This window comes from Octopus bimaculoides, chromosome 11 (assembly GCF_046866305.1).
Source record: "Octopus bimaculoides isolate indiv1 chromosome 11, ASM4686630v1, whole genome shotgun sequence".
In the NCBI taxonomy this organism is placed as follows: Eukaryota; Metazoa; Mollusca; class Cephalopoda; order Octopoda; family Octopodidae; genus Octopus; species Octopus bimaculoides.
The window spans coordinates 77,223,465-77,239,978 of NC_142938.1; the positions used below are offsets into that span (position 1 = coordinate 77,223,465).

General features: G+C 38.4%; 1 protein-coding gene across 2 annotated transcripts in view; it reads right to left on the reverse strand.

Moving 5' to 3' along the window:
* The window catches only part of LOC106867566 (solute carrier family 22 member 7), a 30,510-nt gene extending 21,659 nt beyond the window's left edge, over positions 1-8,851 (reverse strand). The window contains exons 1-4 of one of the 2 annotated variants that reach the window (XM_089360416.1): positions 8,693-8,851; positions 6,620-6,892; positions 4,009-4,214; positions 1,157-1,387 (exon numbers count right to left, since the gene is read on the reverse strand). In XM_089360416.1, the coding sequence (XP_089216542.1) occupies positions 1,157-1,387; positions 4,009-4,214; positions 6,620-6,746 (564 nt within the window). In that variant the 5' untranslated portion in view covers positions 6,747-6,892; positions 8,693-8,851. Of the gene's footprint in view, positions 1-1,156; positions 1,388-4,008; positions 4,215-6,619; positions 7,075-8,692 lie in introns of both variants that reach the window. The other variant, XM_089360415.1, reaches the window with a different exon arrangement.
* Positions 8,852-16,514: the final 7,663 nt, after the last annotated feature.

Genomic DNA, 16,514 nt, shown 5'->3' on the forward strand with positions numbered 1-16,514 from the left:
ACTGATTTTTCCCGTACTATCGATGGCTTCAATGTGTAACCTTCTAATTAGCCTTCTCCTTTTTGATTTTCAGAAGCCCAATTTCCCAAGATTGGTATTTAGGCAGTGTGTTACATATCCCAGGGCCCGAATGATTACAGGTATAGACCTGAACTTGTCATATCGGTAGAATAATTGCAAATTTCTCAATAGTTCAGCATAGGTGTTTTCATTATGTTGACATCTACTGGTCAACCGATTTCCACTACGCTATATAGTGTATGTATGTATGTATGCATGTATGTATGTATGTATGCATGTATGTATGTATGCATGTATGCATGTATGTATGTATGCATGTATGTATGCATGCATGTATATACTTATGTGCAAGTATGTGTATATATATGTGTGTATTTATGCATGCATCTATGCATGTGTGTATATGTGTGTATGTGTATGTATGCATGTATGTATGCATGTGTGTATGTGTATGTATGTAGGGGCCTGGATTTTCTAGGATTCTCCATTATATTACGCATGGAGTTCCATGTATGGCGGCTGAAGGACGAAGGAATTCCACCCGTAATATCATGGAGAATCGTAGAAAATAATTCAGGCCCTTACATAAACGGGACCAAGCATTATAAACTGTGCACAGCCGGACGGGCGAGGATATTAAATGACTCCCTCGACCCTAGAAGCATCCTTCACTCCAGATTAGAAGTCTTTGGTCCCTATTTGCACTTGAGGAAATCTCAGCTGACATCCTGGAACACACACGATAATAGAATCGATTATGAATAACAGCTAAAAGGAGACAAACCCCATGTTGTTGACAGAATAACGAAGTCCTTCTCTCCTCCATTGTCTAGAGAGGTTACTTGCCACAGAGGCCATGTGCCAATAGGTTTTGGGGTCTGATGATACGCTGTAAAGCTAAACGCTTTATGGACGTGAAACGCAAAGTAATTCCATAGACCGGACGTATCTATCATTATTCTATACTGCTCTATAACTTAGAGTGTGCTTCTTTTTCGGATTTATGATTTAGCGACGATATGTATATATATATATATATATATATATATATATATATATATATATATATATATATATCGATACATGTATATATGTATGTGTGCGTGTGTGTGTGTGTGAGTATCTGAGACCTTACCTGCACACAGATTCCTTCCAACACACGAAAAACTACGAAGACATAGTAATTCGGAGAAAAGCTCGATGACATGGAGAAGATAAAAAGTAAGATATTGTTGATGACTAATACTGGCTTCCTTCCTTTTGTATCAGAAAAGTGAGGCAGAGTAAGCGCTCCAACCAAGCCACCAACTGAGTATAATGTTTGAGTGAGCTCAGATAATCCGGCTTTGTCGCATACGAGATCCCACTGAAAATGAACAAAAACAACAAAATCAATAAAGTGCAAAATTGTTATGCTTTACAATGTAGAGAAATGTCTTTTCTTTTTTCTTTTTTTGGTGGTGGAGAGTATTTTTCATATTTTGTTATATTTTGGGTAAAGACTGAACGAGTACGATCGTGAATACAAAACAACAGAAATGGGGTTCCTGCGAGGGGTTCCAGGAGTAATGTTACTCGACAGAGTACATGACTCGGAGTTGAAGGAGTGTTTCTAAGTCGAGAGGTTTCTTTGCATTAAGAGGTTCAATAGACATATGGTTAGAACAGTGGTTTCCAAAGTGGGCGATACCACCACACCCCTGGGGGCGGTGGAAAGTTCCAAGGAGGCGCTGAAGAAAAGCGGGGCCATAACGAGGTAGCCAAAAGAGGGCGATTGATGTAAAAACAACAAAATAGTGGGTTAAGTAGGTTACGTTTTATTTGTGAAATACAGTTGCTTTGAATTTGCATCAGAAAATGATCTATGTTTGTGGTGGTAAGTTAGGTGTGCGATGCTAGAAATGTGGCCTGGGCAGCAGGAAAAAATTTGGGAACCACTGGGTTAGAATGTCACAGAAAAGGCTCACAAGAAAGATTCTTTGATCCAAGACACCCAGTAGGAGACCTTGGGGTCGACCAAAAACGAAACGGTTAAATAATATCCATATTTTCAGTTGGTTACGCTTGAGAATCTAGCAAGAAATTATAATGGCAGTTGCTTCTGATAGGACCCCTATGGAAAAGGTGGCTGAGTATTTTAGCCCCACTATCTTCCCAGGAATAGTAAGAGGCGAAAATGGATGGATAGATGTTATATTTTGGTAAGATTTATATTATTAAAGGAAAAGCTTTCATCTACTTTTATTACTTTCCTTCTAATTGTTTTTCTCGCATCTCAGTTGCTGTTTGTCGATAATTGTTTCTCTCACTCCTCCCACACCCAAGACTTCCTCTCATCTCTGTAGCTTTTCTATGGATATAGATTTTTTTTATATATTTTTTTCGGCTGATCTTTTGTGTTGTATTACATCCATAGAAAAATCCCATGACTGACCATGAAATTGCACCTACAAAGTTACCTTCCGAGGCCCAAGTCCGGGCAAGGTTGCGCCTGGAAATCCAGCAGTTGCCCATGCATACCAACTTTCTCTTTCTATGCCACTGATGTTATCCAAGGGAAAGGCAAAGTTTGGCACCGGTGACGTCGCAACTCATTTCTACACCTGTATGAACTGGAGTAACGTGAAATAAAATGACTTACTCAAGAACACAACCTACAGCCCGGTCCGGGAATCGAACTTACTACGTCATGGTTGTGACCCCGACACTCTAACCACTGGGCCATTAGTATAGAAAAAACTGATACTACTCGAAAAAATTTATAGGCTACAGAGATAACGGGACAAGAACTTTCAAACATAAAAGGGATTATCTATCTATCTATTCGCCCTTTTAAAGCCTAGCCAGGCTCATGGACCCGGTTCCTGGTTTCAATGGCGTATGTGTTCCTCCCAGCTGGACGGGACGCCAGTCCATCGCAGCATTACTCATGCAACAGGAAGAAAGAGTGAGAAAAAGTTGGGGCGAAAGAGTACATCAGGGGTCGCCGCCACCTCCTGCCGGAGCCTCGTGGAGCTTTAGGTGTTTGCGCTCAATAAACACACACAACGCCCGGTCTGGGAATTGAAACCGCGATCCTCCGACCGCGAGTCCGCTGTCCTAACCACTGGGCCATTGCACCTCCAGAAAAGAGATTATAGACATACAGAAGCCGGTGAATGTGTTTATACATTTAATAATGGGGTTCTTCCAAAATATGATAATATTGCTTTCAACACACAGTTTTGGATCAAAATTCCTGCAGAATAAATTCAAAAATAGAAACAAGAAAACAGCAGACAAAGTATTTCAACAAAATATGGCAGCAAAAATGAATGATTGCATATGTTGTCTTTTGTTTCATTTTGCTTCTTTCAGTCATTGGACCGTGGCCATGCTACAGCATCGCCTTGAAGAGCTTTCGTCGAACGAACCGCCCTAAGCATGGTACGAATTCTGTGGAATCCTTACACCGAACCGGTAGATTACGGGGACGTAAACAAACCAACACCTTCAAGCGGTGTTGTAGGGGACAAGCACAAACACAAAGATACACACACACACACACAACTGGCTTTTACAGTCTGTCTACCAGATTCACTCATCGGCCTTTGGTCGGCCCGGGGCTATAGTTGAAGACTATACATACATATACGAGTCGTATTGTACGATAATAGAAATTATATTTCCCACGTCTGCAACACTTTATCAGTATCTTCTTGTACGTGTGGTTTTCATATCCACCACTGAAAGTATTTAATTCTTGATCTGTAAAGAGATATTTGAAGAATTAGGTGAAATAAAATTGAGAAAAATCCGAGAAATTGACCTTTATAAAAAGCGTCACCAGGAGTGTCTCTACTTCTCGCAGTATACGGAGAGGATTTTTTCAAAGCCGTGGGTAAACCCGCTTTCCGCAGTTACGGGTAATAAACATTTTGAGAGGATTTCCGCATTCAAAGAGTTAAAAAAAAAAACGTTCTAAGTAATGATGTTTAAATTGCTTACCTCCGATACAAAAGATTGATGTTTTCCTTCATCGTAAGCATATCCGTTTATACATGTTAATGTGCGGTTCGAACTCTTACTGCTCCGACTGATTATTCTTATATGACATTTTCCGTACACTACGTCGTGAGTGTCATTGCTTTCGTAGCCATAGTCGTATAACTGAGATATGTTCAAATTAGCACATCTGGAAGTGGGAATTGAACCTGAAACAATAACAAAGCATTTTAATAGTATTTTACGCATTTATTCTTTTACTGAATTCAGTGATTGAATCACGGACATGCTGGAGCACCACTTTTGACGGTTTCAGTTGATCATATCGATCTCAAGAATTTATTTAGTCTTATACTGTAATAGCTAAGGTTTACCTTCTTGGTGTAAAGGAACACAAATCAATACACGGATTTACATTAGTGTACAAAAGCGTACATACATACACACACTCATACATAATACATACATACATACATACATACATACATACATACACACGCGCGCACACATACACACATACACTCACACACACATATGATTATATATACTCCGTATCTGCCAGCATTCTCGCATAAGACGCACCCTATTTTATAAATATATTTTGTGGATAAAATAAATTTTGTTATACTCTTACTGAAAGATATTTTTAAAGTGGTTTTGTGGGACAGAAATATATGCTTCTATGCATGTAAATATATTACCGTGACATTATAATGGAATAATGCATGAAACCATAAATTTACCAGAGCTAAACTACGATATGGTAGTTCTGCATTTCACTTTATCCTCTTTCAGATCATATTCGATGTAAACTTCGTATTTCTAGCTGTGATCCTTTGTGCTACAGCGATCGAACACCAGGATGACTCACCACCGCTATGATTTTGTTGTCATCTACTCGTAACCGTTCATCTTTCTAGATGACTCATTTAGATAATTAAGAATTGGTTTTTAAAGACAGCAGAGCCATTTAATAATGTAAGACATATATTAGGCGTGAGTTGTTTGCTAATGAAGGTTATATAATTAGATAATGTGACCTCCACAAATAACTGCATTAGATACAGAATAATTTTTGATACTCTGAAAATAGGAAAAGCGCGTCTTATACACCAAGATATAGTGGTCTGATCAATAAGTATCCGGACTGTTGCCATAGTAACAAAGCTAAAGCATGCAGAGTGAAGCCGCTTGGCACAGATTGACTATGAACTCTGCTCTGCATGCACACTAATTTTTAATTTTCTAGCTCACTTCTGCTGCTTACAGCATTCCCCTGACAAATCAACTAAAACCTCTAGAAAAGTGGAAAACAGTAGGGCCACCAGACCTTTTTCATAGTTACTGGCTGAAAAGGTTTCAGAAATCACGGAATGTCAATGGTTCAATAAAATGAGAAGACATAGAGAACGACTGCGGTTAATATAAGGATAAATCGGCCTAATAATGAAAGAATGATGTTCAAGCACAAAGTCCAAGAAACACAGTGCTTAAAGATTTTTTATAAGTGGTGTCAGTAAATATTCCGCCTGTACATAGAACAACATAGAATGGGTCCGCAGAAAGCAAAGTTGCCCTGTTGAAAATCCAGCCTGAGAATATGTTGTATAGGCTAGTAAGAGTATACTGGACACACCGGCTAACAAGAATACATCTTTTTACAACTTCTCTATAATGTGTAAGGTTCAAATTCATTTCAGGCTTTCAAATAGACTAAGACGTAGTTTGAACCACTGATTGAGAAGCTACGGCAGAAGTAACTCGTCCTAGCTCCGAATACGCCTTTGCCTTTCATCCTTTCGGGGTCGATAAATTGAGTACAAATTGAGCACTGGGGCCGATCTAATTGACTGGCCCCCCCTCCCCCAAAATTTAGGGCCTTCTGCCCAAAGTAGAAAAGAATATTAACTGAAATTTAAGTTTTATGCGTTTATCATAAAACGCTGCATCTCGAGTTCAAATCCAACCATGGCCTACACTGCATCTTGCAAGCATCGGACTCACGTTTCTCGTTTGAGGATACTTTCCTCCTGTCACTCCCAGAGGCCCTGTAAAAGAGTCACGTGACATGGACATTGCCTTTCTTCCAGACCAAAAGATTCCTAATTCTTTCTAATTTTTGTACAAGGCTAACAATTTTGAGGGGAGAGCGAAAGACGATTACAAGCCTAGTCCTGGAGTCGTACTTTATTTTATCGACCTTTAAAGGATAAGAGGTAAAGTCAACCTTGGATGAATTTCAACCCAGAATATGAAGAATAGGAAGAAATGCCATTAAGTATATTGTCCGACTTGTTACCGATTCTGCCAGCACTTCACCTTCCACAAAAAATATAATAAAACTCCACTGAGTGGATACAAAATCATGGCCTTTCCGCCAATGTTAGATTGGCCTCAGCATCCCTTCCACAAAACCAGTCCTGAAGGCCCTGTAAAAGGGGACATGAGTAAAAGGAAAGACTAATGACCCCTGTAGAAGGCATTACTCACGCCTGACTAGATGATAACAAGAAAAGGCCTCTTTCAGCGGATACAAGACCATGGCCCTTCCACCAAAACGGTGGGGTATATCTAAAATCTACAAAAGAAAAGATAAATATTTTTTAACACCTACCGATAAATACAATCTTCAGCAATGCAATAGCAAAAGGAATCATGGAAACGTCTGTGACCAGATATTGGGTGACCTGGAAGAAACCTTTTGGTTTCAAACTGACCAGTAGAGAATCGACGTCGATCATTTTGTCCGCTGTTTAACTGTAACACTAATTATTACTTCTTTGGAAATGTTGATAATGTCAACGAAGATGACAAAGACGACGAGGACGACGGTGATGACGATGATACTGATCTGGTGATGACAATGCCGTGGATGAAGTCGATACTGCTGCAAATATAATCGTCGTTGAACTTTGTGTTAGCTTCAATGCGTTTGTATTTTTCGACGTGTATCACAGCTACACTCCACCATTCTGGTTCTGATAGTTTATGATTCCTCTCTCTATAAGTTATATTGTTATCATTGTAATGTAGTTGTAATGTACCAATCGGCTACGTTTGAGGGGGTGGCTAAAATTAAGTCAGAAACAGATAGAGCATGGTAGAGGATTGGTCGCACTACAACACTACATAGAAAAAGACCCTTTCTACGGTCCATAGCGCAATCCCACACGCAAATACATACCTAAAGATACAAACGCATTCACCCCAACCATTCACCATTGAAGCCAAAAGTGTACAAGACGGTAACTAAAGAAAGGAATAATGTGCGTGTGTGTGCGTGTGTTTGTGTTTGTGTGTGCGTGCGTGTACATAGACATGTGCCTACCTACCTACCTACCTACCTACCTACATACATACATACATACATATATACACACACATACATAAATACATACGTGCATACATATTCACACACACACACACACACACACACACACACACATACACACACACACGAGCTGTGCGGACTATACCGAACTGGCTTGGTGCCTCAATTTAAATACATAATTCAACTGAATCTTAATTATGTGTGTGTGTGTATCTATCTATCTATCTATCTATCTATCTATATTCTCTTACTCTTTTGCTCTTTTACTTGTTTCAGTCTTTTGACTGTGGCCATGCTGGAGCACCGCCTTTAGTCGAGCAAATCGACCCCAGGACTTATTCTTTGGAAGCCTAGTACTTATTCTATCGGTCTCTTTTGCTGAACCGCTAAGTTACGGGGACATAAACACACCAGCATCTGTTGTCAAGCGATGTTGGGGGGACAAACACAGACATACAAACACATACATACAAACACATACACACATACATATATATATATATACATATGTACGACAGGCTTCTTTCAGTCTCCGTCTACCAAATCCACTCACAAGGCTTTGGTCGGCCCGAGGCTATAGTAGAAGACACTTGCCCAAGATACCACGCAATGGGACTGAACCCGGGACCATGTGGTTGGTAAGCAAGCTACTTACCACACAGCCACTCCTACGCCTGTGATATATATATATATATATATATATATATATATATATATATATATATATATATATATATATATATAATATATATATATATATATATATATATATATATATATATATATATATATATATATATATATATATATATATATATATATATATATATATATATATATATATATATATATATATATATATATATATATATATATATTAACGTTTAGCAGAAGTATCAGAGTGAGTCATGTTCCGAGAGTTTCGTTCATTGTCACTTATCACACCATTTCAGGTTGAAGGTCTGTGTGTTTATATAGCTGTTGATAAATTTATATAGTTGTTTATATAGCTGTTAAATAAATAAATATATTTCCTTATGGAATATTCTAGAACGAATGATAATAATGTCACGTGGATAATTCAAAAAATTCAAAATTTTACGCGTTATGTCGTTCAATAAGCAAATACATAAATAAATAAGAAACACAGAGGGAAAAAGAAATACAACAAAAAAGGATATTGAGCGTGACATCACACACACATACACATACTCACATATACACACACGCATACGCACATACACGTACCAAAACAAATCCCACAAAATTCGTACATCTGTTATAATAACAGCGAAAATTTGTCTGCTGGAACTCCTGTATCTCAGCCTACATTTGCTCTACATGGACATATTATACCTTTTTGGAATCAGAATGGTCCCGGGATTGAAAATCTGCCCGCCATTTGGTTCTTGAACATCCAGTTATAGGATCTGATTTAAAAACATTTGTGTTCCTACTTCTAGCAAGTAAAGCTTGGCTGATTCACGTCATCTTTGTTGGCGTTTGTCAGATGACGTCAGAGATCAAAGGGGAGATAAATGACATTCGCTTCGTTAATTTTACGTCGGGATAAGAATTTTCGAACAAACTGGCCAACAGTTGGAATTCAACTTGGAATTGGAACAATAGAATGATTGCGTTACAGAATTAATTCTCATCCGTCCTTAACCTCTGATCAAACATCACCGGGACATGACTGTGTAGTTAGAAGCTTGGTTCCTAACCACATGGTCCTGTGTTCAGTCCCACTATGTGGCACCTTCAGCAAGTGTCTTCTGCTATAGCCTCGGGCCGACCAAAGCCTTGTGATTTGTAGATTTGGTAGACGGAAACTGAAAGAAGCCCGTCGTGTATATATATATATATATATATATATATATATATATATATATATATATATACGTATGTATGTATTTGTGTGTCTGTATTTGTCCGTCACCATCGCTTGACGACTGATGTTGGTGTGTTTACGTCCCCGTAACTTAGTGGTTTGGCAAAAGAGTTCGATAGGATAAGTACTAGGTTTACAAAGAATAAGTCCTGAGGTCGATTAGTTCGGTTAAAGGCGGTGCTCCAGCATGGCCACAGTCATATGTCTGAAACAAGTAAGAGAGTAAAAGTGTATACTATTTATGCTATTTATCTCTGATAAGGCAGGGTGCCAATTAGTCCTCCGCAGGAGTTAGCTTGACAATCCAAGCTGAGTGCGACTTTTAATCTGGTGCATATGCACGAGAAAGTAAACATGAATTAGACGTATTGATTTGCATGCATATATATATATATATATATATATATACATGGATACTCATATATATGCAGATGCGTGTACACATACACACATACACACATACATACATATATAAAAACACACACACACATACAAGCACATACAGGTGTTGGACAAAATTATTATTATTATTATTATTGTTATTATTATCATCATTATTTTATGATTTTTACTTTGTATTATATTACGCTTATTTATTGTGCTTTTACTTATTAATTTTTCTATATGTGACTGGATTTTCATCGATGAGTTCATGAACCTTGGTTCTTTTCCCTAAAACTATATATATATATATATATATATAAACAAATAGTAAATTAGTATATGCATATATACGTACAGGTATGTGCATACCGACATCCACCTGTATGTATAGGTGCATATCTGGGTACAGGACATTGCAAACAAACGTAGACGAGAACACACGAGCCACATAGAGAACATTCTACTTCATCAGCTACCCACGTTTTAACACCGGCGTTTCGACGAGCTTCGGGCAGGACGCATCGTTAAAACGGCTCGTCCCATGGATCGCAGATTAAATTTGTATACGCAAATTAAATCTAGCCATGGAGGAATGTAGTGGCGGACAAAAAACAAGACAGGAAAACAAACAGAAAAGGCTTTACGGCCAGACGAGAAAAATTGTGTGTATGAACGCGATGAGGCACGGAACCGAGAGAGACAAAGTGGTGGCGTGCGTTGCTTGGCGAAAGCCAAGGAAGGAAAGGATTATTGACCGGAAGCATATGACCATGCCGGTGTAAAGGGAAGAGAGAGAGTGGTAGAGGGAGAAAGAGAGGGAGGAAGTAGAAGAATAGGTGAGCAACGAGAGGAAAAGAGAAAGAGAGGAAATACGAGGGGGAAAAAGGAGATACGTAGTAGTAACAGAGGAAGAACAAGAGGGGTAAGGCGAGATACGTAGTAGTACAGAGGAAGAACGAGGGGGGGGGGGAGAAAGGAAAGAGAAAGATATATATATATATATATATATATATATATATATATATATATGCACACACATGCATACGTATGTACATACATACATACTCATATATACATTTACACATATAAATACACACATATATAACATGAAGCAAATAGAATATATAAAACCAGCTCTTCTTTTCTTTTCCCTTCTTTCTTTTATATGTATATATGCACACTTACATATACACAAACGGATATACATACATATATACGCATATGAAGTCACACATACATGCACATGCGTAAGCACATTAATGCATATGTACGCATATGCACTCCTACACATACATACGCCCACGCGTGGAATTGGACAACAGTAATGAATACAGGTTTCTGCAAAAGATATGGTTTGGCGTTTTGAGAACGGGTTTCTACGGAGCAGAGTAACCACGCCTTGTGGGCACACGTGTATGTATTTAAAAGCGCTCACGCACACACATACGTATGTAGACAGCCATAGATGCCATTAAATGCAATACTGAAATAAGAGTATAACACAAAATAAATAGCACTCTTTATTGTTTTACAGATACGTTGCACAAATCTGTAATCGCACATCTGAGAAGAGATATTTCTGTCAAACCGGAATTGGAGCTTCTCAAGGAAGGAACCTTCTCTCTGCGGCTGTATTCTTTTATTCTTTTACTTGTTTCAGTCATTTGATTGCGGCCATGCTGGAGCACCGCCTTTAGTCGAACAAATCGACTCCAGGACTTGTTCTTTGTAAGCCTAGTTTTTAATCTATCGGTCTCTTTTGTCGAACCGCTAAATACACCAGCATCGGTTGTCAAGCGATGGTGGGGAGACAAACAGAGGCACACAAACACACACACACGCGAACGCACGCACACCCCCACACACAAACACAAACACACACACATATATATATACGACGGGCTTCTTTCAGTTTCCGTCTACCAAATCCACTCACAAAGCTTTGGTCAGCCCGAGACTATAGAAGAAGACACTTGCCCAAGGTGCCACACAGTGGGACTGAACCCGGAACCATGTGGTTGGGAAGGAAGCTACTTAATACACAGCCACTCCTGCACCTTTGTGAATAAATTGCATCATGTCAGTCTCTTTGCAGTGGTCAGCAGTAGACAGCGTCATGCTGGTGTTCCATCTGCCTTGATACCTCGTCTCCGTGTCCTCGATATCTTGGTGAAATCTTTCTCCTTGCTCATCACTTATCGCCTTATGATTTTCAAACAAGTAGTCCAGATGACTGAGAAAGCAATGCACATTTGCACTCAGAGCACGAAAACTGGTTCACAGGATCTGCACAAGATTTTCATAATTTGATGGCTTCCTTTTTCCCAGGAAACCAGACACAACTGCAGTAAAAGCATTCCATGCTTCTGTTCCATCGCCAGACATGGTCTGCAAAAATAGTCCTGAAATAGTCACCAATTATGTGGCCCATCAAACGTACCAACCTTAATTTTCTCACAAGACAAAACAGGAAACTTTCTGCTTAAGTATTTGAAGCAGTCATTGTCTCAGTGTTTCAAAACATGTTTCGCACACTATATAGGGTGCCCAAGCTTTGTCTTGTCACCAAGTTTCATGCTAAAGTAAGGAAGAAAGGTAAGCTTTCTTCACAAATTATGTGATTTGGGGCTGTTTTTACATTCTCTTCTCTCACAACTGGCCATATTTCCGAAACTCAAAACATATTCAAGCCAGTTGTCAGCTGGGAAAAGCATTTTCAGAAGTCAACAGTTATAAAGTAAGCAAATGCCGATTTGTGATGGCAAAGTTCCATAAAGAGCATAGATACCATGAAGTTCTTTTTACAGTTCTTTGACCATACTTGACGAAAAGTGACCTTGACGAAAAGTGACCTTGACGAAAAGTGACCTCACTATTAAAATATTAAGGAGACTTTCAAAATACCAATTTTCATAAGAAACAGTTAAATGTTAAACAGAGTTAGCGGTTATAATAACCGACTAAGGGATCAGATACGTGTGTGTATTTTTATATATCATGTATCTATGACTGTCTACATATGTATGTGTGTGCGTGTGTGCTTTGAAATACATACACGTGAGCGCACAAGGCATGGTTACTCTGCTCTGTAGAAACCCATTCCCAACATGCCAAACCGTATCTTTTGCAGAAACCTGGATTCATTACGTACATATGCACTAATGTGCACATACGTACATATGCACTAATGTGCATATATGCACATATGCACTAATGTGCTTACGCATGTGCGTGCGTGCGTGTGTTTAGAAAATACAAGTGTATGTTATTAGATAAGATTTTAAAGATAATTATCTTCGTTTTGTTCTTCGGGGCCGAATATTTGGTTTATTAAGCCCTCTTTTTCATAAGAAATCCAGAAACATAAGTGTATGTAAATCCTGCTTCTCCGTCTCCTGCAACGATGTAATCCTTGAGATACTCGATTAAGCCGTTCGAGATGGGCTTTCCAGTTATTACGATTAGTCAAAGACTATTTTGGTGTGATTTGAACTCAGAATGTGAAGTGGGGAATATATACCAAAAGGCATTTGTTGAATATTCTAGCTATTCTGCCAATCGATTAACGATGGGGGCGATATAAGAATGAACTACAAAACATTACTGTTAAGATCGAATACAAAGATGGAAGGCGAAATCAAGATAAACAATATATAACAATAAAATATCATCAACAAAAACGTAGCACTGAGAGAAAACCATCCAGGCTGATTTGAGGAACCCCACATAAAGGCTTGGATTACAGAGTACCATCAGTCAAAAGTGACCCCCCTCCAATATTTCTATCCCTTTTTTTATGGTCGTATGATTAGAATAAGCATAATTAACCTCCTAAATCATGCTGTCTTTAGTTCTTTTTATAAAACATCCTACCTTTCCATCCTCACGTTACACTTGTGGTCGATTAGGGCTTGTCTACGATGTAAAACCCTGGTTCTCAATGTGTTTCCACTACGTTCACCACAAAACATTCTTCACTACTTGAATGACGAAGACTAACCAAATTTCCATGCCAAAGAAAAGCGGTAGGTTGATCTTCGTCCTAGACTTGAATGATGGTGATATTTGTCATGCACGTGACAGTCACTGTTCGACACACGTCTGCAAAATAGCAATGCATGATCAATGAACGAATGCATGCATGATGGATTTCTTGAGCTGCGAACTTCTCGGAAAGGTTCAGCTGATAGCACTTGAGTGACCATAGATTTTGTTGTGAACATACAATATTAACCTGTATTCCTGCCAGACCAAGGACTTTTGGAAGTTGTCCATAACCTCCTAAATTAATTTACCCCAAAGAAAACTTCTCTGGCGATATTTGTCGGCATCGAGAATCGGTCTTAGCCACTGTTTTTTATATCTTCTGCTAACCCAATCTAATATGCGTTAGTTAACGTCCTACTAACCACATTTTCTGGTTGGTAGAGTGCAGTGAACATCTGGCAACATTCCAGAACCCGAAAACCCACTTGCAGAGGTGGGAGGAGAGGAGGAGAAGGAAGAGGAAGGGAAGGAGGGGAAAGAGGCGGGAAAGGAACGGAGGACACTCTATTTCGGAATATTAAATTACGTTTTAGTGGAGCCAAGCATTTTTCAAGTGTACTATCACTAACACACACACACACACACACACACACACACACACACCAGCACACACACACACACACACACACACACACACACACACACACACACACCGCATACGCACACGCACATACCACACACGAGCACATGCACAAAAACGTGAAATGAAATAGGATTATACAATAAGTATATGTAAATAAGCCTTGAAAGGGCATAAAGGTGACGTCACCGAGAAACCTAGTTGAAAGATGTCTATTTCCATATTTAATGTCATTCATTATTTCTAAAGAACGTGAATAAGACTATAACAAAGAACTTCAAATATATTATGTGAAATCACTAATAATAATAAAAATAATAGTTATTTCTAATTTTTGCCACAGGGACAGCTTGTGGGAGGTGGAGATGTGTCGATTATATCGACCCCAGTGTTCAACTGGTACTCCTTTTATCGATCCCGATAGGATGAAAGGCAAAGTTGACCTCGGCGGAATTTGAACTCAGAACGTAGCGACGGGCGAAATACTGCTAATCTTTTCGTCCAACGTGCTAATGATTCTGCCAGCTCACCGCCATATAATAATGATAATAATAACAATAATAATAATAATAATAATAATAATAATAATAATAATAATAATAATAATAATAATAATAATAATAATAATAATAACAACGTTTCCCTAAAAGAAATGGAAAAACTTTCAAAATACTAAGACCTGGAAATAGAGGTAACTCAAATGTGGAATCTAAAAACAGAAACAATTCCTATCATAGTAGGTGCCTTAGGTATAATAAAAAAATATTCAGGCAAATACATAACAAAAACACCAGGACTTACAAATATATATAACATACAGAAAATTGCACTACTGGGCACTGCACACATCCTACGCAAAACACTTTCAATACAGTAACCATAAGAGCATCACAGCAAACCACAGCACATACTCAAGGCACACAGAGCTGCGCTCGGTGGTGAAGTGAAAGCACGTTATAAAAATAAAACTACTGAACAATAATAATAATAATAATAATAATAATAATAATAATAATAATAATAACAATAATAAAAGGTTGTGGTAAGTAATTTGAAGAAAATGTGACTTCAAGTATTATATCTCAGATCATATCCTTCTATTTGGGATTTAGCATTAATTAAGATTTTTTTGCTTTAATTTGCTTTATTTTGGGGGTTATTTTGGTGATTGTGGCGTTGGCTTGGAGTACGGTGTTGGCAGGTTGACGAGGATAACTGACTTCCCCAATTTCACACAAGGACACAGATACACCATTCTGTCACACGACCATCCTACTTTCCTTTCACACACGTGTGTGTTGTGTGTGTGTGGAGGTTGGAGGAAGGCGTGTTTCAGTGATGCTTACACTTCGAAATCTTTGACTATATAAAAAAAGTAATATGTGTGTGTATGTATGTATGTATGTATGTATGTATGTATGTATGTCGGATCACTTTCGAGTGCTACTGGTAACATGTAACCCAGTACAACCTGTTGCATGGTCGGGCCGTTGGCGACTAAACCGGCAACGCCACCAGGCTTGCTTGGTGAGGAGGGTGTTTATTGGAGACCCTGCAGGTTGGAAAACAAAACCCGTCAAAGGGCGGAGGAACTCTTGAGAGTCAACGGCCATCCAATATATGTGTAATTATATATTTACTGTATATCTCCCTTTTTCTCACTAATTTTATATATTGTATATTATAGTTTGCTCATCATATATATTTTTTATATATATATTTTTATATACTCCATATCGTATATTCTATGTATATTTTGTATATCAATATTTTTTATATATCGTACGTTTTTTTTCCCTTATATCTATTTTATCTAGCTTATACCTATATTTTGCGCGGGGACATAATCGGACTGAATACCCGATCGCGCGGTTAAACCATTGGGAGTGAAGGACCCCTAGCCCTTGTTAGGGCATCCTTCTAGGAGAAGACAACTCAGGCAACTGGGATAACTCCGACATAAAACCTGCGGCTCAGTGGTTACCGATGATGTTGAATTGTTCTTCTTTTCGGGTTATGGCTACTGTTGCTTAGTGAGTGGGATTGACTCAGTGCACAGCCTTTCCTCACTTTAAAAAAATCTTCTTGCACAGGCATTGCAGGATAACAACATTGATTGATTGATTGATTGATTGATTAATTGATTAACTAATTGATGATTCAGTTCTACATTTAAGAGATGAGGAATTATGTACATTATTTATATTATTTACATTAGACGGATATTTGTCCTCATCTTGTTTGTTGTTAACACACCGTTTCGGCTGATATACCCT